The sequence below is a fragment of the Brienomyrus brachyistius genome, chromosome 7, assembly GCF_023856365.1.
Source record: "Brienomyrus brachyistius isolate T26 chromosome 7, BBRACH_0.4, whole genome shotgun sequence".
Taxonomy (NCBI): domain Eukaryota; kingdom Metazoa; phylum Chordata; class Actinopteri; order Osteoglossiformes; family Mormyridae; genus Brienomyrus; species Brienomyrus brachyistius.
The window spans coordinates 24,585,591-24,603,559 of NC_064539.1; the positions used below are offsets into that span (position 1 = coordinate 24,585,591).

The window sequence follows — 17,969 nt, forward strand, 5'->3', positions numbered from 1 at the left end:
GCAGTTTATACCCCTGCACTGTGAGGGATAAAAGTACCCCTTCGTACTCTTGAGGGTAGGCCTACAATTACTCGGTGCCCCCAAACTGCCTAATGACAGAGTCTTATTCCTTCGGTGGCGTCCCCTGCCACCCGCTTCCTGGCATCTGTATGAATTATGAAAGTAGCTTCTTACATTGCGCCAACATCTATTCTCTGTTTATTGATTATACTCTGTCAGCTGTTCTTTGTAAAGGATGCAAAATAAACATAGCAGTACCCACAGCCCCTGTGTCCTGAATCTTCTGACCTCCATTCATCTCATAAGCAAACCCGAACATGTGCATTGAAGCGGCGGCTTCCAGCAGGCATGTTATGGCTGTGCTGATCACAGTCATAACTTCAAAATCTTCACACCGCGTCAGGTTTTTTTGAGAAACGCTTTTATGTACGTTTTAATGCTGATTTAATAAACGTGCTCAGAGTTTTGCTCTCGCCCCTTGGTTTTTCAGTGGTGTCATCTTTAAGCTATATTGATAGTGTATAATAGCTTATTAAGAATGTATGGGCATACTTAATTGTAATTTAGGAAAAATGATTTTATTTCTATTTCTGAACATTTTTAGGATAGTAGGCCTGCTGTAAGTCTGCTTTGTGGTCACAAGCTGCAACGTGGTTTTGACATATTGAGACCAGATCCTGCTCTCATGTTGATATTGAAAAAACGATATCAAGGCCAGTGGAGACCCAGTTTGCTGGCTGACTTCTGCGGGACCCTTAAGAGGAACGATCCTGAGGCCAAGTACAGCAGCAAGATGAGTCACATCTACTGTACCCATACTCTGTAAACATACGTATAGTATAAGGTTTACTTGTGTGTCAAATATCTACTGTTATCTGAGTAGATATTTGGATTCAGCTTAACCAGTACTGTGAGATTCATCTATTTTGATTTGTGAAACAAGGATGTAACAATTTGTTGACTGGTATAGAATGACGATTACAAGGGTGCTGTAAATTTTCCCAAGGTAATGGTAGTTAATGTTTACTGAAAGCATTATAGTGGCATACAGTAACTGTATGCAGGGCTGCCTATTTGGTGAAGAGCAGCACACTAGCTGGACAAGACAAGTTCCCTGAAGCTGCAAGGAGCCGGGTCGCTCAGACAGGTATGCCGCACCACCTTCAGAGCCGTCGGCGGTCAGATGACAGGAGCCACCCAGTGAGGGTTACAGTAACGTATTTACTGCTGCTGCACTGGAGGATCCTGCTCTCTACTGCCCAGCAGTGCCCGAAAGCAAAGCCTCAGCCGTAGCTGTGCAGACGCTCCCAGTGCTTGTGCTGGTATTGTTGAGAGTCCGGCTAGCAGGCATTAGCGTTAGCGTAAGAGTGCATGTCACTGGGAGCTTCTGTGCCTCTCAGAGAGGTGTTTCGGGGAGAAGGTCTCATGTTACAGAGATTAGGCACAGTGAGACAGTGAACTTGTAGCAGTGAAGTGAACTGGCACATTCAGAAGGTATTTACCGTCTTCACTTTCAATAGTCTTGCTGCACAACTGTCAACCCGAACATGGTGAGGACTGAAGTGTGGTGTTTCCGAAAATGTAGCACTTCTCAGATATTGGCACGCTTTCGGGCTCCTGTCTTGATGAGAAGGAAAACATTCTTAAGTGACTGAAAATTTTCTGACAGGTCACTGGCAGGCTAATATTTGGTGAAACATTACAAACTCCAAAGGGAGAGTAAATAGAAACTCACAGAAAAATATTTTTATGGGGGGGGGGATCATGTCTGAAAATAAATAATGCTGAGGATGTAATGGACTTGTGCTGGAGATAAAGCTCAGCCACTATCCTATTCAAGTAATTTCAGACTACATGCCAGACTACGTTTTTGACTGAAGTAGCCCAGCTAGTAGCAAAAATATATTGCTAAATTATTAATGAAGTTTCACCCCTGCAGAGGACCTATACGTTATTCCCTGAATGCAAAAAAGGATGATTTAAAGCACTTCATCTTCATTTATTCAACTTACCCTTTTCTCCAAAGAGACTTGCATTTTTTATGAATTCATACGGTTGGATGTTTTGCTAGAGCAGGTCAGGTTAAGTATTGACCTTGTCCTAAGCCACTCCAGCCCCTATTGCCCTGCACGCCTCGCTTTAAAACCATGTGATGCCTGTTTTGTTGAGCTCTGTTCATTCATTCCATGATGAATATATAGGTCAGTTGTTAATGTCTCATCTTCTAGTGACATATTTTGGATTTTTCTTCACCCTAAACCATGCTGTATGAATTCTCAGGACTGGGTTAGGTGTTAAACTCATTTCATACTCATTTGGGCCACATTACGTGAGCGTGGGCAGAGCACAGGGCTGCCAGGAGAAGCATGTAGTGATTAACCAGGGAGTCGCCTCAGACTGCATCTCCAGGCAGGTGCCTCATGATTTAATATGACCCTGTTAGTCCATATATGACCCCCCTTTGTCCAGGGACAACGTATGACTTGCAAACATGGTATAATTACAGCTGTGGCTGAGGCTAGTGTTGCAGTTCCGTGAGGATAACAAGCGTCATCCAAGTGAATCGGTCTGGTCTTCAGCGGAGGCTGTATGGCCACTGGCAGGAACAACGGGGAATGTTCGTCAGTCTGGTCTAGCCTTCGGCGAACATGTCTCAACATGAGCTGAGGTTCACAGGAGGCTCGTACGGAGAACCAAATGGCGTAATGGTGCCCACGGTTCTGTATCGCAAACAGAGCCAAGAGGAACACCCCGGTGGACGTCTGAGAGTGTGGAAAGAAAATCTGACATTGGTAGGCTTGGGAGGGGAGGCATATCGGGTCTGTTATATCTTAGGCCCTAGATAAGAAGTTTGTTTTGAATATTGTGTGTTCTTGCCTCATGATAGCTGAACGCGGTTAGTCTGCAGACGCGGAAGAGAGATCAGACCTTGGAGATGGACAGCAGAGAAGGGGGGGAGGAAGAAACTGCCTGATTCGAAGCTGCCCCAACTGGTGCACAAAGAGCTGCAGTTATAAAGTATTCGCAGTAGGCCATATGCAGTGTGTTATGCGGTAGTACAAATATATAAGCAGTTGTCACGTTAATCGTATGTTAACCATGTATTTACAGTGACTCAATGACAGTACGTCAATACAATACGTCAATCATATTAATCAAAGGATAACCAAGTATTTACAGTGATTCAATGTCAATATAATCAATATCTTTATTCATATCTCAAGTAGGAGCCTAGCAGTCGAGACATGTTTTGGTTAAAATGAGCAAAATGCGTGGATATACCTTGCTACCACGGTGAACCAATTGGGCAGGAGAATTGTGTTTGTTATACGTTTGAGCTCGGTTTGTTTTTTTGTTATGTGACCAATCGGGACTTATCTGGAATTGGGAGTTATGGTTTTTCAACTGGTTGCTGTTTGTGCTCGGGTTACTTGGTACCTGGTGCAAGAGTGTGACGGGAGCGCTTTGCTGGATCGCTCGAGTAAAAGAGATTGCTCACCTACTGAGACGTCCGGAGTTTTATTCTAAGTGGCTTAACTAGAGTTATTAGACAGGAGATTTATCATTTTTCTATCTCAAGAGAGGTGGAGTGTTTGTGTGTGACAGATGCTTCCATGCGTGGTGGTAGGAAAATGGTCCGGAAGACGATTGTGATTTCTCTGCTGGCGTTACTGGTGGCAACAGTGTGCATCTTCCTGGGGGTGTTCTATGGTGTTGGCCGCCGGAAACCTCCTGCTGGGGCCCCAGATGACAAGCACTCCTTCAGCAGGGCCGCAGTGGCGGCAGATGCAGGGCCGTGCTCAGAGATTGGGAGGTATGGACTCACACCAAACACACAGTGCCTGTATCACTCACTAACTCTCTCTCTCTCTCTCTCTCTCTCTCTCTCTCTGTCTAATCTGCTTATATTTGAAATAAGAATTAATTATTAATCTATTAAACAACCCATTTAAAATTCAGTGATCTATAAATCAAAAAGGTATAATTTCATCAGTAAAAGTTTCTTTAACCTTTATGGTGTATGTAAAAGAAAACATGATCAAATCAAACATTTGTCATACGAAAGTATAGTTCTTAGGCAGTTCTAGACCCTATGTAGGGTGTCGAACTATGCAGGGTCTGGAAATATTTGTCCTGTATTTTTGAATACATTTCACACCCTACTTGCTTGGCAGATTTTATCATGGATGACCTCGTGTAGTTTGACTTCCAGTCATTTTTCAGGCGACAGCCCGTCTAAGGGTTAAATCCTATAATCCTTCCGGTGTGCACCATCCGTGCACTGATCCTTCCATCTCCCAATCGTTTATCCAGTAGCGAGTAGTGGGAAAGTGAACGCAATAATCGTTCCTGAGGTGTGTCTTTCTAGGACATGCTAACTTCACACCGTCCATTAAAGAGCTTTTCATTGCATTTGATTGTGTATTTTTCCAACATACTCAGGGACATTTTGAAGAAGGGGGGTTCTGCTGTGGATGCCTCTATCGCCGCCCTGCTGTGTGTGGGGCTCATGAACGCCCAAAGCATGGGGATTGGGGGGGGGCTGTTTTTCACCATCTACAACGGTACTACAGGTGGGTCTGCCCCCAGCTCCTGAAAGCTCTGCATCGCCCACATTTGCAGAATATCTGAAGGGGCTCCATTGGCTGCCTACTGTTTTGTTTTACCCAGGAAAGGTGGAAATCATCGACGCGAGAGAGACGGCACCTTTGAACGCATCTGAAGACATGTACAGTGGTAAAGAACAGCTGTCGAGTAAAGGTGAGGCCCCATCGCCTCTGTGCTACAAAAGTTGCTGAGGCAGTTCGGAACAATAAGACACAGTCAGGATCCATCCATCCATGTTCCATTGAAAAATGATCCAGTAGAGGGTGGTGGTGAGCCTGGAGCCAATCCCAGGAAGCACCGGGCACAAGGCAGGGGAAACAAACCACGTGAACACAGGGACACACACATGGAACCCACAACCCACTGGGCCACCTTACCATCTTGCAGTTATTATATAATAAACATTTAAATATTACCATCCAGCGATGGACAATAACAACAGAAGATTTACAGAGACAGTGAGTCCTTACAAAAATAGATGAAAAAACCAAGTCAAATCCAAGAATGATGTCATATGGCAACATGTGAAAATGTGACTGAATTAAATTTATAGCAGTGCAACATGCTATCCTTATTGACCGGCTGCGAATCACAGTGACAGAAGTTAAAGGTGCGCAGTGCACTGGCCACACATTGTTGTTGAAGTCTGCTCACTGCCATCTGAGACATGACTCACGCCATAAGGTAGGGGGCGCCTGTGCGGTTTTTACTACAGAAAGCTGTCACAAAGTGGCCCACACACCTCCTGTTCCTGTGTACTGCAGTGCATGCAGGCTCCTGTGCCAACAAGCACACCCAGCCAATGCCAGTTAGCTGGCTACAGAACTGTGTTTGTGCAGAAAATACCTGAGGATGCTCTGCCAAGCGTAGAGACTCCACTGTGCCTCCAGTGACCAGAAGGGGTCGTGATGTTACATTTGTTGTCTGTATTTTACGGAGCCCCCCCCCCCCCCCAGAGGGGCTGATAGGAAAACCTGTCGGCACAAAGGCCAGTAGGAATAAGACCCCCCTGAAACACCCTCATGTTGACAGGGTGAGCAAACAAGTAGGAAATGATGCCAATTTCTACACGCCTTACTGCAAAGTTGGGGTTTAAATGGAATGTATGAAATGTTTTCTGGCTTCTGCATGGAAGAAACAATGCAAGATAAAATGGTGCTGTAATTTACTATAGTTAATTACTAGTTTCCTTCTTTTAGCAATGAATGTAAGGAGAGATACCCAGAAAAAGCATTCCTAGAATTAATAAATCATCTAACGTTGAGGATTCAAATCATACCTCTGCTCTTTGTGTGGAGTATGTATGTTCTCCTTGTGTCGTGAGGTTTCCTCCCGCTTAGCTACAGTCAAGCTAAAGGCCATTTGATGTCGACCCCAAGGTCTAGAGGAACCGCCTTCGCCGGTGGGGTAGTTTCAGTCATGTGGCTCGACTGCCTTGCAGGTGGTCTGGCAATTGCCGTCCCGGGGGAGATCCGGGGCTATGAGCTGGCTCACCGCCGGCATGGCCACCTGCCCTGGAAGGATCTGTTCGAGCCCAGCATACGTCTGGCTCGCGAAGGGTTCCCCATCAGCAATGCGCTGGCCTCAGCCATCGAGAAAAACAAGGACACTATCCAGGGAGACGCAGCCTTGTGGTGAGAAGCGACGTTCTGCCTGCACGCATTTCCAGTGCACTGAACCATCTCAGATTTGCTTATTTCTTAATGCTCCTGAACACCTAACTGTTGCATGTTCCAGTGATCTAGCGTCTGCCGCTAATGTCTCCTCTCTTATGATCTAATGCCGCTGTTTCTCCTCCTCTGTGATTCAGCGACGTGTTCTGCGATGCAAACAAGCGTCCCCTAAAGGAGAACGAAACCATTCGGTTTCTCACCCTCGCAGACACCTATGAAAGAATAGCCATGGAGGGACCTGACGTGTATTACACTGGGAAAATGGCAGAGGATATCGTGAAGGACATTCAGGATGCAGGTTGCCTCTCCTGTTACCCGTCATACTGACATTAGCTGATTAAGTTTCCTGGTTACAGATTGCCCAATTCTGCGGAACCTCTTTTGGTTTTGCTGCGCTAACAAAGAGTCATTTCAAGATGCTTCTCAAAAAAACCACGAAAAGCTTTAAATCCGTCAGTCACAAGTTCCAAGCAGGAAGTCCAAGTCTGTGCCAAGGAATTCTGCCGTGCAGGTTTACAGTCATAAAGATTTATAGGTAGCTGATTCAAGGAAGGTGAACTCGACTTTGTTATGACAGGCTGTTTACTTTTACCAAAGCGTGACATGTTTGAAGTTCAGTGTGGGCCTTGTCATATCAAACATTCCACTGATCGAAGTTATTCACATAGATAGATATGAAAGTTTAATGGAATTCTTCATTAAAAGTAGTGGACTGAATATTACACTGGTAGATGGAGATGATTGTCTGTGTCCTCTAGTTGAGACAGTGTCTCTTTGTTTGCATTGCAGGGGGCATCATCACACTGGAGGACCTGCAGACCTACCGACCACAGCTAGATGAAAGCCCTCTGAAAGTAGAAGTGGGGCAGTACACCATGTGGGTCCCCAGTGCCCCGTCCAGTGGCCCAGTCCTCGCCCTTATACTTAACATCCTGAAAGGTGAGTTGCGTCCCCCTCCCCCCCGCAGACAATATTAAAGTCACAGAGGGTCATCAGTCACTGCTGGCCAAATCCTGCCACACTCCATCTTGCAAATTTGCCATGATATAACAGGAAGGGAGAATAAGTGACTGGTATTGGTCTGCTGAGTGATTCGGGGGACCTTTAAAGTCACAGAAACCTGCCTGTGACATTAACACTCAGGTCTCCAGGGGTTACAGTTGGGGAAGCAGGTTTCAGCAGTAGATGGAGCTGTGACTTTCCAGAACTGTGGACTTATTCTATTTAGACTTCAGCTCGGATGGAGCACCTTCTGTAAACAGCTTCTGTTGTCCCAAGCAAACTCCTCTCTAAGAGAAGGTTACAGGAATCATCAGGGCTCAGCCTGCAAGTCAGTAATGACAGCCTCCAGCCACTGCATCTAGGAGGTGTTTTGCACTGTGACTTCCACTTCAATGCAGTAGTGAAAGCTGCTTCCTTTCTTTGAACAAATATCTCCACGGTTTCATTGGGATGGAAAGAAGGTTGTCTTTCTGTCTTTAAGATGGTTTCAAATCCCTTCTTATAACGTTAGTTTTTTTTAGATGAATATTTCCATGGAATTCCATGGTTTCCCAGCTGCTGCTTAACGGAATTCTTCTGCCGACAGGCTATAACTTCACGGCCGCGAGTGTCTCTGACACAGAGACGAAGACCCTAACCTACCACCGCATTGTGGAAGCCTTTCGCTTCGCCTACGGCAAGAGGAGCAATTTGGGGGATCCTCGTTACCTGAACATCACCAATGTAAGTCCGTCACCCCCTTAAGCTCTAATCCTAAGGTATTGGGGCTGCCACCATTGGATACCATTCAAAGCAGTAGGAGGCATATGTTAGTATGGTAGCTGAGGGTAATGATCCATAAACCGAATACCCAGTTAACCAGCTTAATACAACCCCGTTTCCAAAAAAGTTCAGACCCTGTGTAAAATGTGGGAAAACAGAACAGGATACAGCGATTTACAAATCATATATTTAAGTGAAAATAAAACAAAGACAAAATATCAGATATTGAAACCGAGGAATGTCATTGTTCTATGACAAATGCAGTGATCCCCCTCCTATCGCGGAATTTACGTTCCAGACCCATCAGCGATAGGTGAAAATCCGCGATATAGAAAGACTAAATAAATTTAAAAAAAATTATAGTTTAAGCCTTAAAATACCCCCCTCCCCCCACACACACACACACACACACACACACGCTTTAAACACATGTAACCTTATTAAAAAACACTTTGTAAACACATATGATATGTGGATGTCAGGGGAAGGATATGAATAACATAATAATAATAAGAATATGTAATGTATACATATGGGGGCGGCATGGTGGTGCAGTGGTTAGCACTGTTGCCTCACACCTCTGGGACCCGGATTCGAGTCTCTACCTTCTCCTGAATGGTCAAGGCCTTCATCTGGCGCTTAGGCTCACTACTACCAGAAGGCTTAGAAGGTGCAGAACACTTGGGACCCATCGCAGGGCTTAGAACAAAACCAAAATCTTGCTCGCAACAATGGGGCCGCAAGCAAGGTACGCAATATGCAGAGAACTATGGTGCGTCAGGGAAAAATCTACAATATAGCGGGGGCACGATAGCTGAACCGCGAAATAGCGGGGGATTACTCTACAGTATATGCTTGATTTGAATTGATGCCAGCAACACGTTTCAAGGAAGCTGGTACAGGGGCATGTTTACCGCTGTGCTGCATCGCCTCTCCTTTTAACAACATTCTCTAAACGTCTGGGAACTGAGGAGACCAGTTGCTGGAGTGAAATGTTGTCCCATTCTTGCCTGGTATAGGATTTCGACTGATCTCCTTTATCGTATTTTTGGTTTCATGATGCGCCAAATGTTTTCAGTGGGTGACAGGTCTGGACAGCAGGCAGGTCAGTCTAGCATCTGGACTCTTCTCCTATAAAGCCCTGCTGCCTTAATATGCTCAGAATGTGGTTTGGTGTCTTACTGACATATTCAAGGCCTTCTCTGAAAAAGACGTTGTCTGGATGGCAGCATATGTTGGCTCCAAAACCTCTATATATCCTTCAGCATTAATGGCGAAGACATGCCAGACATGCGAGCTACCCAAGCCATGCGCACTAATACACCCCCAAACCATCATGACTGCTGGCTTTTGAACTGTCTGCTGATAACAAGCTGGATGGTCCCTCTCCTCTTTAGTCTGCAGGAGGCGGCGTCCATGATTTCCAATAACAAATAGAAATTTTGATTTGTCAGACCACATGACAGTTTTCCATTTGGCCCCAGTCCATCTTAAATGATCTTGGGCGTTGTGTTTCCATGTAATAGGGGTAGTTTCTGCGGTTTTGGACTAACACCATCCCCATGCATAGTGTTGCATTTGGTGTGTCGATAGAGCCCTAAATGAATGTGTGACCACCTTATACTGTAGCGTCCTGCCCCTTCCCTCCAGCTAAGCAAATTGACTTGACACAATGGTTCTGAAACAATGGCAAATTTATTTGAACGTAACCCAGCAGTTATTTTTCGGGACCTCCTTGCATACGTACAAGACAAGAAAACAGAAAAGAAACCTTCGCTGTGTCCACCTCCACATCAATATAGCGAAAACTTAAATAACACAATAAATACATTCACTCTCCCATTTCTCTCACCGGTGGAGCTTCAACAGTCCTGGGACAATGAACAAAACTTTCCTGCTTTTCAACCAAAAACATCGCAAACTGCTGTTACTCTGCCATTAAGACACGAAAAGGAAAAACAACGAAATACCGCACAGCTAGAATTACACTTGCACCCGCATTATCCGCCCCTACTAGACTAAATAAAATTTAACTCAAAACTCAAATTACAGTCTAAGCTCGAAATCATCAGTACAACAAACACTTCTCCACAGTACACTGCACAATAATGACATACATTCCACTGTACATTCAACGGAACAGTGCACATAAAGTTTGGGAATTTCAGCTCGCAAAATCCGTCAACAATGTCAGTCTCGGTAACACAGTGTCTCATTGTACATCGAACAGTAACCAAGGAGTCACTCCTTAAATCCAGTGCTGAGTGGACAAGGGCACCCGGCAAGGAATGCTAACAAAGGGAGATGGAAAAGGCAAGTGGAAACGTCCAACTTGCCATTGAGATTCACAGATGGTGTCGTCCCAGTTGCTTTGCCGTCTGTTTTCCTTAAACTAGCCAGCTGCCGTCCTTCTCCTCGCATCGTGAGGATCTGCTGCATGAACTCACACAGCTTGGTTCTGCAGCCTTCATCTTTCATTTGTTTTATTACCGTTAAACATCAGACATTAAACTTCTCCTTCACGCTTGGTCTTGCTCGGACTTCCCACGTTCGCTGTTGTCTCCTTGCTCCTGCTTCTCTCTTCGCCACATTCATTGACTGGTGTCATGTTGCCTGTAGTCATGGATGATGATGATGACCCAGTCATCCATGTTGTCAGCGTCACTAACTGCCAGGTCCTTGCCTCCTAGAATGTCTCTGGGAAGACGTGCAAACTCTCTTAGAAGGTGAATAAAATGGGGCGTGGCACTGTATGCCATGACTGACTCTGGCAGATGCTCCCTATTGGCCCTTTTCCTTTCTGCTGTGAGAGACCTTAACATTTCATGCAGTGTGAGATTAAAATGCTTGCACTGAACACTTCCCTGTGGGTGGTAGGAGTTTGTCCCACTTTTGGCAATATCATTAACACGGCAGAGCTCTTTAATTACTCTGGCCGCGAAATTCCAGCCTTGGTCAGCATGCAGCTGAGCGGGGCAGCTATAATACAAGAACCAATGTTTGATTAGTGCATTCGCTGTTGTTTGTATCATTTGATGCTCGGTTGGCACTGCAGCTCGGAACCTCGTAAACATAACATTGAGAATAAGGACATTCTTATACCCTCTTGCTAAAGGGTTAATGTTTGCCTGTGCCTGTTACTTAGCACTATGTACTTACTTTGGCTAGTATGCAATGGTTCACCAAAGGTGTAACAAATCAGCCTACCAGATTCATCCCTCAGGGATGGTGACCTCTCCCAGTGGAATGCCATGTAGCTCTGTCCTATGTAATGCTCTAAGAAACTCGTCCTGGTTAGCGACAAGTATCTGTACAGACTGTTTCCGTACTTGCAGTACCTGTAGTGATAATACAGGTAAAGCATCTTCAGCTGTATTGACGGCGCCTCGACTGGGGTACTTGGCTGTGATGGTCGAAGAGGCTCCATCTTCCTCAGACCTATTAATCATGGCCTGCTTTAGCGCGATGAATGTTGGTGGAGGCCGGGCTTTAGTTTGTCTTTTGTTCTTCTTGTGCAAGGCAACATCCCGCAAACCCAGCACCAGCTTACTGTCATAAAGCACTCTCAGTCTTGCACCTACAGGGGCCTTGTCACGATATACTTCCTCAAGAATATTAAAGACAGCTTTGACATCTGTAGTGCTGTCTGCCAACATACGCCTTACAGTTCGCTTTGCCTCCCCCTTTAACTTGTTTAACAACTTTGACTTGATCTTCTTCTGGAATGACGCAAACTTTACAGTAGCACTTCAATGAAGCTACCCGCTCTTCCATGCATTGTTCTTCATTACTTTGATTTGCACTGAAGTCTGAGCACTTTCTGTCTGTGTGTATATAAACCCAGCTTGGATTTTCTGTTTCAAGACTACCTTTGCCATTGAGAGTATATCCCTTTGGTCGCTTATGCCTTGCTCAAGACGTGCTCTTTGCTCTCTCTTATGAGCAGATTGTTCAGCAACCCAGGCTTAAAGGTCTTCAAATTGCTGTCATAACTCTTCCATTCCTTCTGTCATGTTCACATAAACTGAGGACTGGGGCCCTGTCATCTGATTAAAGGTAATTAAAGAAAGAAATATGAGTTATGGACTATGGTTTGTACTGTATTCCCAAATTCTTTTGAATATTACATTGATGTAACAGGTAAACAGCACCATAAATGCTGACCGTAATTTGGTCTGGCTGGCAGGGAATCAGATCTAGGTAACAATCTCCCAATAGCAACTGGAGACTATCTATGTCAAGACAAACTTGGTACAATGGTTCTGAAACAATGGCAAATTTATTTAAACTTAACCCAGGATCTCCTTGCATACGGGCAAGAAAAGAAAACAGAAATGAAATCTTCACTTACTAACCTGTTGCTGATTAACTCATTAAATTAATTAATTAAAACAGAGCATATATTTGTCATAAAACAAGGAAGTGTTTCAGTTTCAACATTTGATATGTTGTCTTTGTTCCATTTTCAATTAAATATGGGTTTATAAAATTTGCAAATCATTGCATTCTGTTTTATTTACATGTTACACAGCGTCCCGTCATTTTTGGAAACGCGACATTAAGTTGCAGGTGCCCATTTGTCACTGTACACAGTGACAGTGAGTCAGCAGGACATAATGACTCCAGTCAGCTGCAGAATCCCTCCTCCTTCTCAATTTTTATTTTCTTGCAGAGCCACTTGCACAGCATATAACTGACACTCCCACCCAAGGTGCCCATTTAGCGGTAAGGATATAAACAGCAGCTCTGATATCTGTTCCCTCAGCTCATCGCTAACATGACCTCAGAGGAGTTTGCTGAAAACCTTCGCAACAAGATCACTGACAACACAACCCACCCCGAAAGCTACTACGAGCCTGACTACTACGTCCCCAGCAGCCAGGGCACGGCCCACCTCTCCGTCGTGGCAGAGGATGGCAGTGCTGTGGCAGCTACTAGCACCATCAACCACTAGTATGGATACCAACTAGTTTACCACTGTTATCATGGCTTCACACTTAAGCCTGTAGACAAGGCATCAAGATCTCATAAGCCAAAGGTTTCTGATTACACTCTCTGCTCTGTTTGTCTTGTACAAAGCATCTAAAATGAATCCTTATGAAAATATATCCATTTTGCAGAAGGTTTAATCATTTTGTAGATAGAAACAGCCTTACAGCCAAGTTTGGTTAGTCTAGAGTAGGTAAAGTAATTTATTTCATTGATGAGGACTAAATCATCCTCTTCAATAATGACTGGTTGGAACTTGGAAACAAATGATTTAGTGACCCATTTAAATATCAGGGGAACCAGGCCACAGTGTAACACCTTTAAGATATTAATTAACTTTCCAGTATGTTAGCATTTTGTATATTGATCCATAGGCATTGATGTCTAAGTAAACTGAAACGGAAGACTCAGTATTCGGAAAAGGCACATTGAATGTGCAATATTCTCAGTTTTGGTTCTAAGGTTCTGTCCCGGAGGACTGGTATCCTCTTCAATAACGAGATGGACGACTTCAGCTCTCCCAACATCACTAACGGCTTTGGAGTGGATCCCTCACCCAACAACTACATCCATCCAGGTGAGGGAGCCAGAGATGAGGGCTTTTGTATGGCTTCTAGGCGCAAATGCATGTTGTGAAGCAATGAATGCCGACTCACTGACCCAGTACAAATCTTAAGTATGAAAAACATAATTTTTCAAGTCACTGGGTACAAATACAGAACCGCATTTCCTTATTTCTCCCCCAGGTACACAGTGTTTAGCTGCTCATGTCTCTCTGTTTACCCTGAAAATATGCGGGAATTAATGGGGAGACGTGGACTTCTGTGGAGTTGTTTAGTTGGAAAAATGTCGTGATAGCTACAAATCCTGCATGTCAGTGCTCTTTTGCCAATACTTTAGCTTTCTGCATTTCAGTCAAAGTGTTTGTGTTTTTATTTAATAGGGATTTCTGATAACATTCATGAACATGAATTCAGAAAATTTGTGGCTAAAGTGAGTTCCTCTGACTTGGTTTTTATGACTTAGGTAAAAGGCCTCTGTCCTCCATGTGCCCAACAATCCTCACAGACAAGGGAGGAAAGGTCAAAATGGTGGTGGGAGGTTCTGGTGGGACCAAGATCACAACGGCGACAGCCCTGGTCAGTAGACCCGCCTATTCTGCACGCCCATCCTCTTGCCATGGTGCTCGAACTGACACGTCCATTTCTCTGACAGGTGATCCTCAACTCGCTGTTTTTTAATTACGACCTGAGGAAGGCGGTGAAGGAGCCAAGGATCCACAACCAGCTCCGCCCCAACACCACTGTAGTAGAGGCAGGCTTTAGTCAGGTAACTAGGGAGAACTATAAGACGACAGACAGCGCTGGCAGCACTAACACACTCGATGACAAAGCTGTACTTGTCTTTCTGTGTGCTTAGAGTGTGCTGGATGGATTGGCAAAGAAAAACCACGTGATCGAAGTTCTGAACATGGGCGGGTCTGTGGTGCAGGCCATACTGAGGAGGGGGAATCTGCTTGACGCCGAGTCGGACCCCAGGAAGATGGGCTATCCGGCGGGGTACTGAGGGAAGAGGAAGCCCCCTTGTATGACCCTCTTTCTTTGTCCTCTTCAATCCATGTGATCGCAGCTGCGTTGCATTTTCCGGATCCTTTTATGGGAAAGTATCAGGTGTCAAAGAATTTAAATTAATATTTATTTACATCCCTGGGAAAAGACAGTGACATACTGAGCCATATGACTCCTCCAAAGGTTTAATTAATATATTTAATACTGATATGATGTATTTTGATTCAGTTAGGAGACAGACTGGACTAGCTGCACAGATGGGCCAGGCTGGGCCTGGACCACCCAATCAGAAGCTTAGCCCACCCCAACGCCAGAAAATGCTGACCAGTCACATTTTCGATTGTTGTGCAGAAGAAGGCAGCAAATCAAAATGTGTGTTTTCCCTCAATCCCCTCCCCCTGGCACCTCTGGCTAGGAGCTTTGTCTGCAGTTCTAATTTTAAAATGTGGGTGTGTGTTTATTTTACATCGTTCTGTAGTTCCCCTTATCTTTTCTAATTTGCTGTTCCCTTCAGCTGGGGAACTTGGTGGGACTAGAAGCCCAGACATGACTTATGTCATTAGCAGAAAATAATTTAGAATTCCACGTCCACCCACCCACCGTCCATCAATTCCGTCTTGCATAATGCTTTATACAATGCATTGTCGCGCTTCATGCCAAACTGCATTTCAACAATGGTTTCAGCTGCAGGTTTCTCAGCATGTAAGCAATGCCACTGGAAGGAAACACGGCCCTGGCAGTACGCGCAAGCTGTGAGCCAAGACCGGAGTTTAATGCAGGTTATGGTCCCAGCCGCAGTCTCGCTTGCACGTGTCCCACCGTTTCTGTGGAAGTACTTTTTTTGTTGTTGTTGAGGTCCACCAAAGGGGAGACCCTCCGTTGCTGGGGCGTGGAATCATTAGCGAGAGGCACAGACGACATCGCCCTTCCCTGGCTTAGTCCTCTGCGTTTCCATCTGTGTCTCCTGTTGTTCTATACGGTTCCCTTTACAAGGGCGCTTGCAAAACGTTTTAATGATACTGAAACAAGATAAAGCCACAACAAACAATCTGCTTAGATGTACTGTACACAGCCCTGTTTGTATTGTATAAAAACCACCCAGGTGGCTTCCCAGACCAGTCCCCCCCCCACCCCCAAAAAAAAAGACCCGAAATGGCCTGTATGTGCTTCGTGGGGTCCGTGTGATCACCCTTTGTCTGTGTTTTTTCTTTGTATTGTTCTGCTCTGTTTATATTTTGTTGTAAACTCCTCATCAGTGTGTGTGCTCATCCGTAACTCAATTATTGCATTTTACCCCAAAATCAATACCGACTGCTAATACGATACCATAGCTTGTCTCTGCAAAATCCGAATCACGGTCCACAGCTTTACTGCGGAAGAGGCGGATCGTTACAGCATTCACAGTATTCCTACTGCTCGCAAAAAAAAAAACGTATGGAAGTGAGATGAAACCATTCATTTTGATTTGCTGGTTGTGCTGGTTTGAGACACAGTGCTGCACAGATTTAAAACAGCCTCAAGCATGTTGCATTAATTGCCTGTTTGCATTTCTTGTTGGGATAAGCGCAGCTTAAATGTTAACAGCACTTCAAGAAGCAGGTAAATTCAGTTTCCGTAAGAAGCCTTTTACTCATCCAGGTTTTCTGAAGACTCAGCAATAGTCCCTTAGGTGTGGAGAACGCGGAACTCTTCTGTTGAAAACAATGCACACATGCAGGCATGATTAATCTGAAAGAGGCATGAAACAAGTAATCTGGTTAATCACTGAACAAAGTGCTGTCATACCATTGTTTCTGCCCTGTTCCCATACCTAAGTCCCAGTGTTGGATTTCCCACAAGGGTTTATAAGCTAGGGACTTTCCGACCATTTAGCTTAATTAAGGAAACATGTTGGATGCATGACAAAACCTTTCAATATCAAACAGCCAGTCTGGTTCTCCTTTGGATGACCACCAAATCTTCCTCCAGCTACCCAACTGTTCTGCCAGTTCACTGAAAATGAATAAATTCTCTGGACAACCTACAAATAAAGTGAAAGCCTTAGTGAGTCGTTTCTAAGAAACAAAAACCTCATTATCAATTCTTTTTATCCATGATAAATTGACACTGGCAAAAAAATGGGTTTTGCATACCATAGGGTAGTAAACAAGTAGAGAATTTTTTAGAGAATTTCTGTTAACTTTTCTCTCACGTTTTGTGCCGTGCGACTTTTGTTTTTACTCATTGATACAATGATCATTAATCATAAGAGATGATCGCAGTATGAGCAACAGCCTCTTTCTTACATACCTGCCTTGCCGGATCAGGCAGAAGTAATGAACAGGAAGTTGGAAGAAAGTGCACGTGTGTCTTTAATTGGAGACCAAATGTTTTTCTCACTTATGCACCTGATTGGACAGGCCTTATGGAGTCATCGGCAAATCAGCGTGTGACATATATTGAATCATCTATAATATGTTAGAAAATGTTTTGGGGGAATGTGTGCCATAGAAATAAGTTTCATCTTTCTTTATATCTATCTGTTTTCAGTAAAGCCTGCCACCATTGCGCAGCATTTGAGAAGTACTAAATTACTCATTTAAGAAAATGTAGATTAAGCTGTGTTTAGGCCTATTCTGCAAATTGTGTTAATAGATGTCATACCCAGATCTGTTTTGTAACCGACTGACCCAATCAAACTAATGCCTCAGTCAGCATACAATGTGGGACCCGGGAATGAGGCTTCAGACTTGGACTTAATGAGAAATTGTCTCTGTGCTTAGTGTAGTGAAAATAATCAATGAACCTTTAAAGGGAGGCACAAAGGCATGGTCAGAGCACCCCCCCTCCCCCATTATTTTATAAAATAGCATAGTTGTCAGCTGGGGGGGATGGGGGTTACAGTTTTACTAGCGTCTATTCCAGGAAACAGGAAATGCAAGTTAGGATGCAGCACAAAGTAGGTGACTGTCACCTGCTTGGTTTTACCTGACATTAGTGATGGTGCGTCATGATAACAAATCATCCTGGAAAGAGAGCAACAGGCCCTTGGCAGCGAAGGGGAGTTTTTCCCCTGTGACACAATGTAACTCAAGCAAAGCAGGGCTGGCTTTTTACCAGTGTGGGGGCGTCAGCTGGCAGAGAGGCACTGAACTGACAGAACTGCGGTTGGATCCAAACAAGCAGTGGCAGTGCTGTCAGACAACAAACTGCCCTCTGTCTTCGTGCTGTTCAAGTACTAAATGGGGCAATCAACGCAGTGGCAGTGTTGGGAAAACGACAAACTGGACGTGACTGGCATGACTTTGGCGTGGACTCACTGCCGCGTCCTTTCCATGCACTTAGCTGCAGCTGGATCCAGAACGACGGACCCCTCTTGACTCAGACC

At 44.6% G+C, this 17,969-nt stretch overlaps 1 protein-coding gene across 1 annotated transcript; it reads left to right on the forward strand.

The window, feature by feature from the left end:
* Positions 1-1,529: 1,529 nt before the first annotated feature.
* Positions 1,530-16,601, forward strand: LOC125745979 (glutathione hydrolase 1 proenzyme-like). Its single transcript, XM_049019379.1, has 13 exons — positions 1,530-2,792; positions 2,888-3,814; positions 4,444-4,574; positions 4,672-4,761; positions 6,050-6,242; positions 6,419-6,579; positions 7,071-7,220; positions 7,870-8,006; positions 12,811-12,998; positions 13,484-13,611; positions 14,061-14,173; positions 14,250-14,363; positions 14,454-16,601. The coding sequence occupies exons 2-13, from the start codon at positions 3,615-3,617 to the stop codon at positions 14,598-14,600; spliced, it is 1,752 nt and encodes a 583-aa protein (XP_048875336.1). The 5' UTR covers positions 1,530-2,792; positions 2,888-3,614; the 3' UTR covers positions 14,601-16,601.
* Positions 16,602-17,969: the final 1,368 nt, after the last annotated feature.

What these genes read in the sequence shown, in the direction of transcription:
- LOC125745979 (XM_049019379.1), top strand. Translation starts at nt 3,615, where the DNA reads ATGCGTGGTGGTAGGAAAATGGTCCGGAAGACGATTGTGATTTCTCTG. An exon ending in TATACTTAACATCCTGAAAG is followed by an intron (nt 7,221 to 7,869) that starts GTGAGTTGCGTC and finishes TTCTGCCGACAG; the next exon opens with GCTATAACTTCACGGCCGCG. An exon ending in TAGAGGCAGGCTTTAGTCAG is followed by an intron (nt 14,364 to 14,453) that starts GTAACTAGGGAG and finishes CTGTGTGCTTAG; the next exon opens with AGTGTGCTGGATGGATTGGC.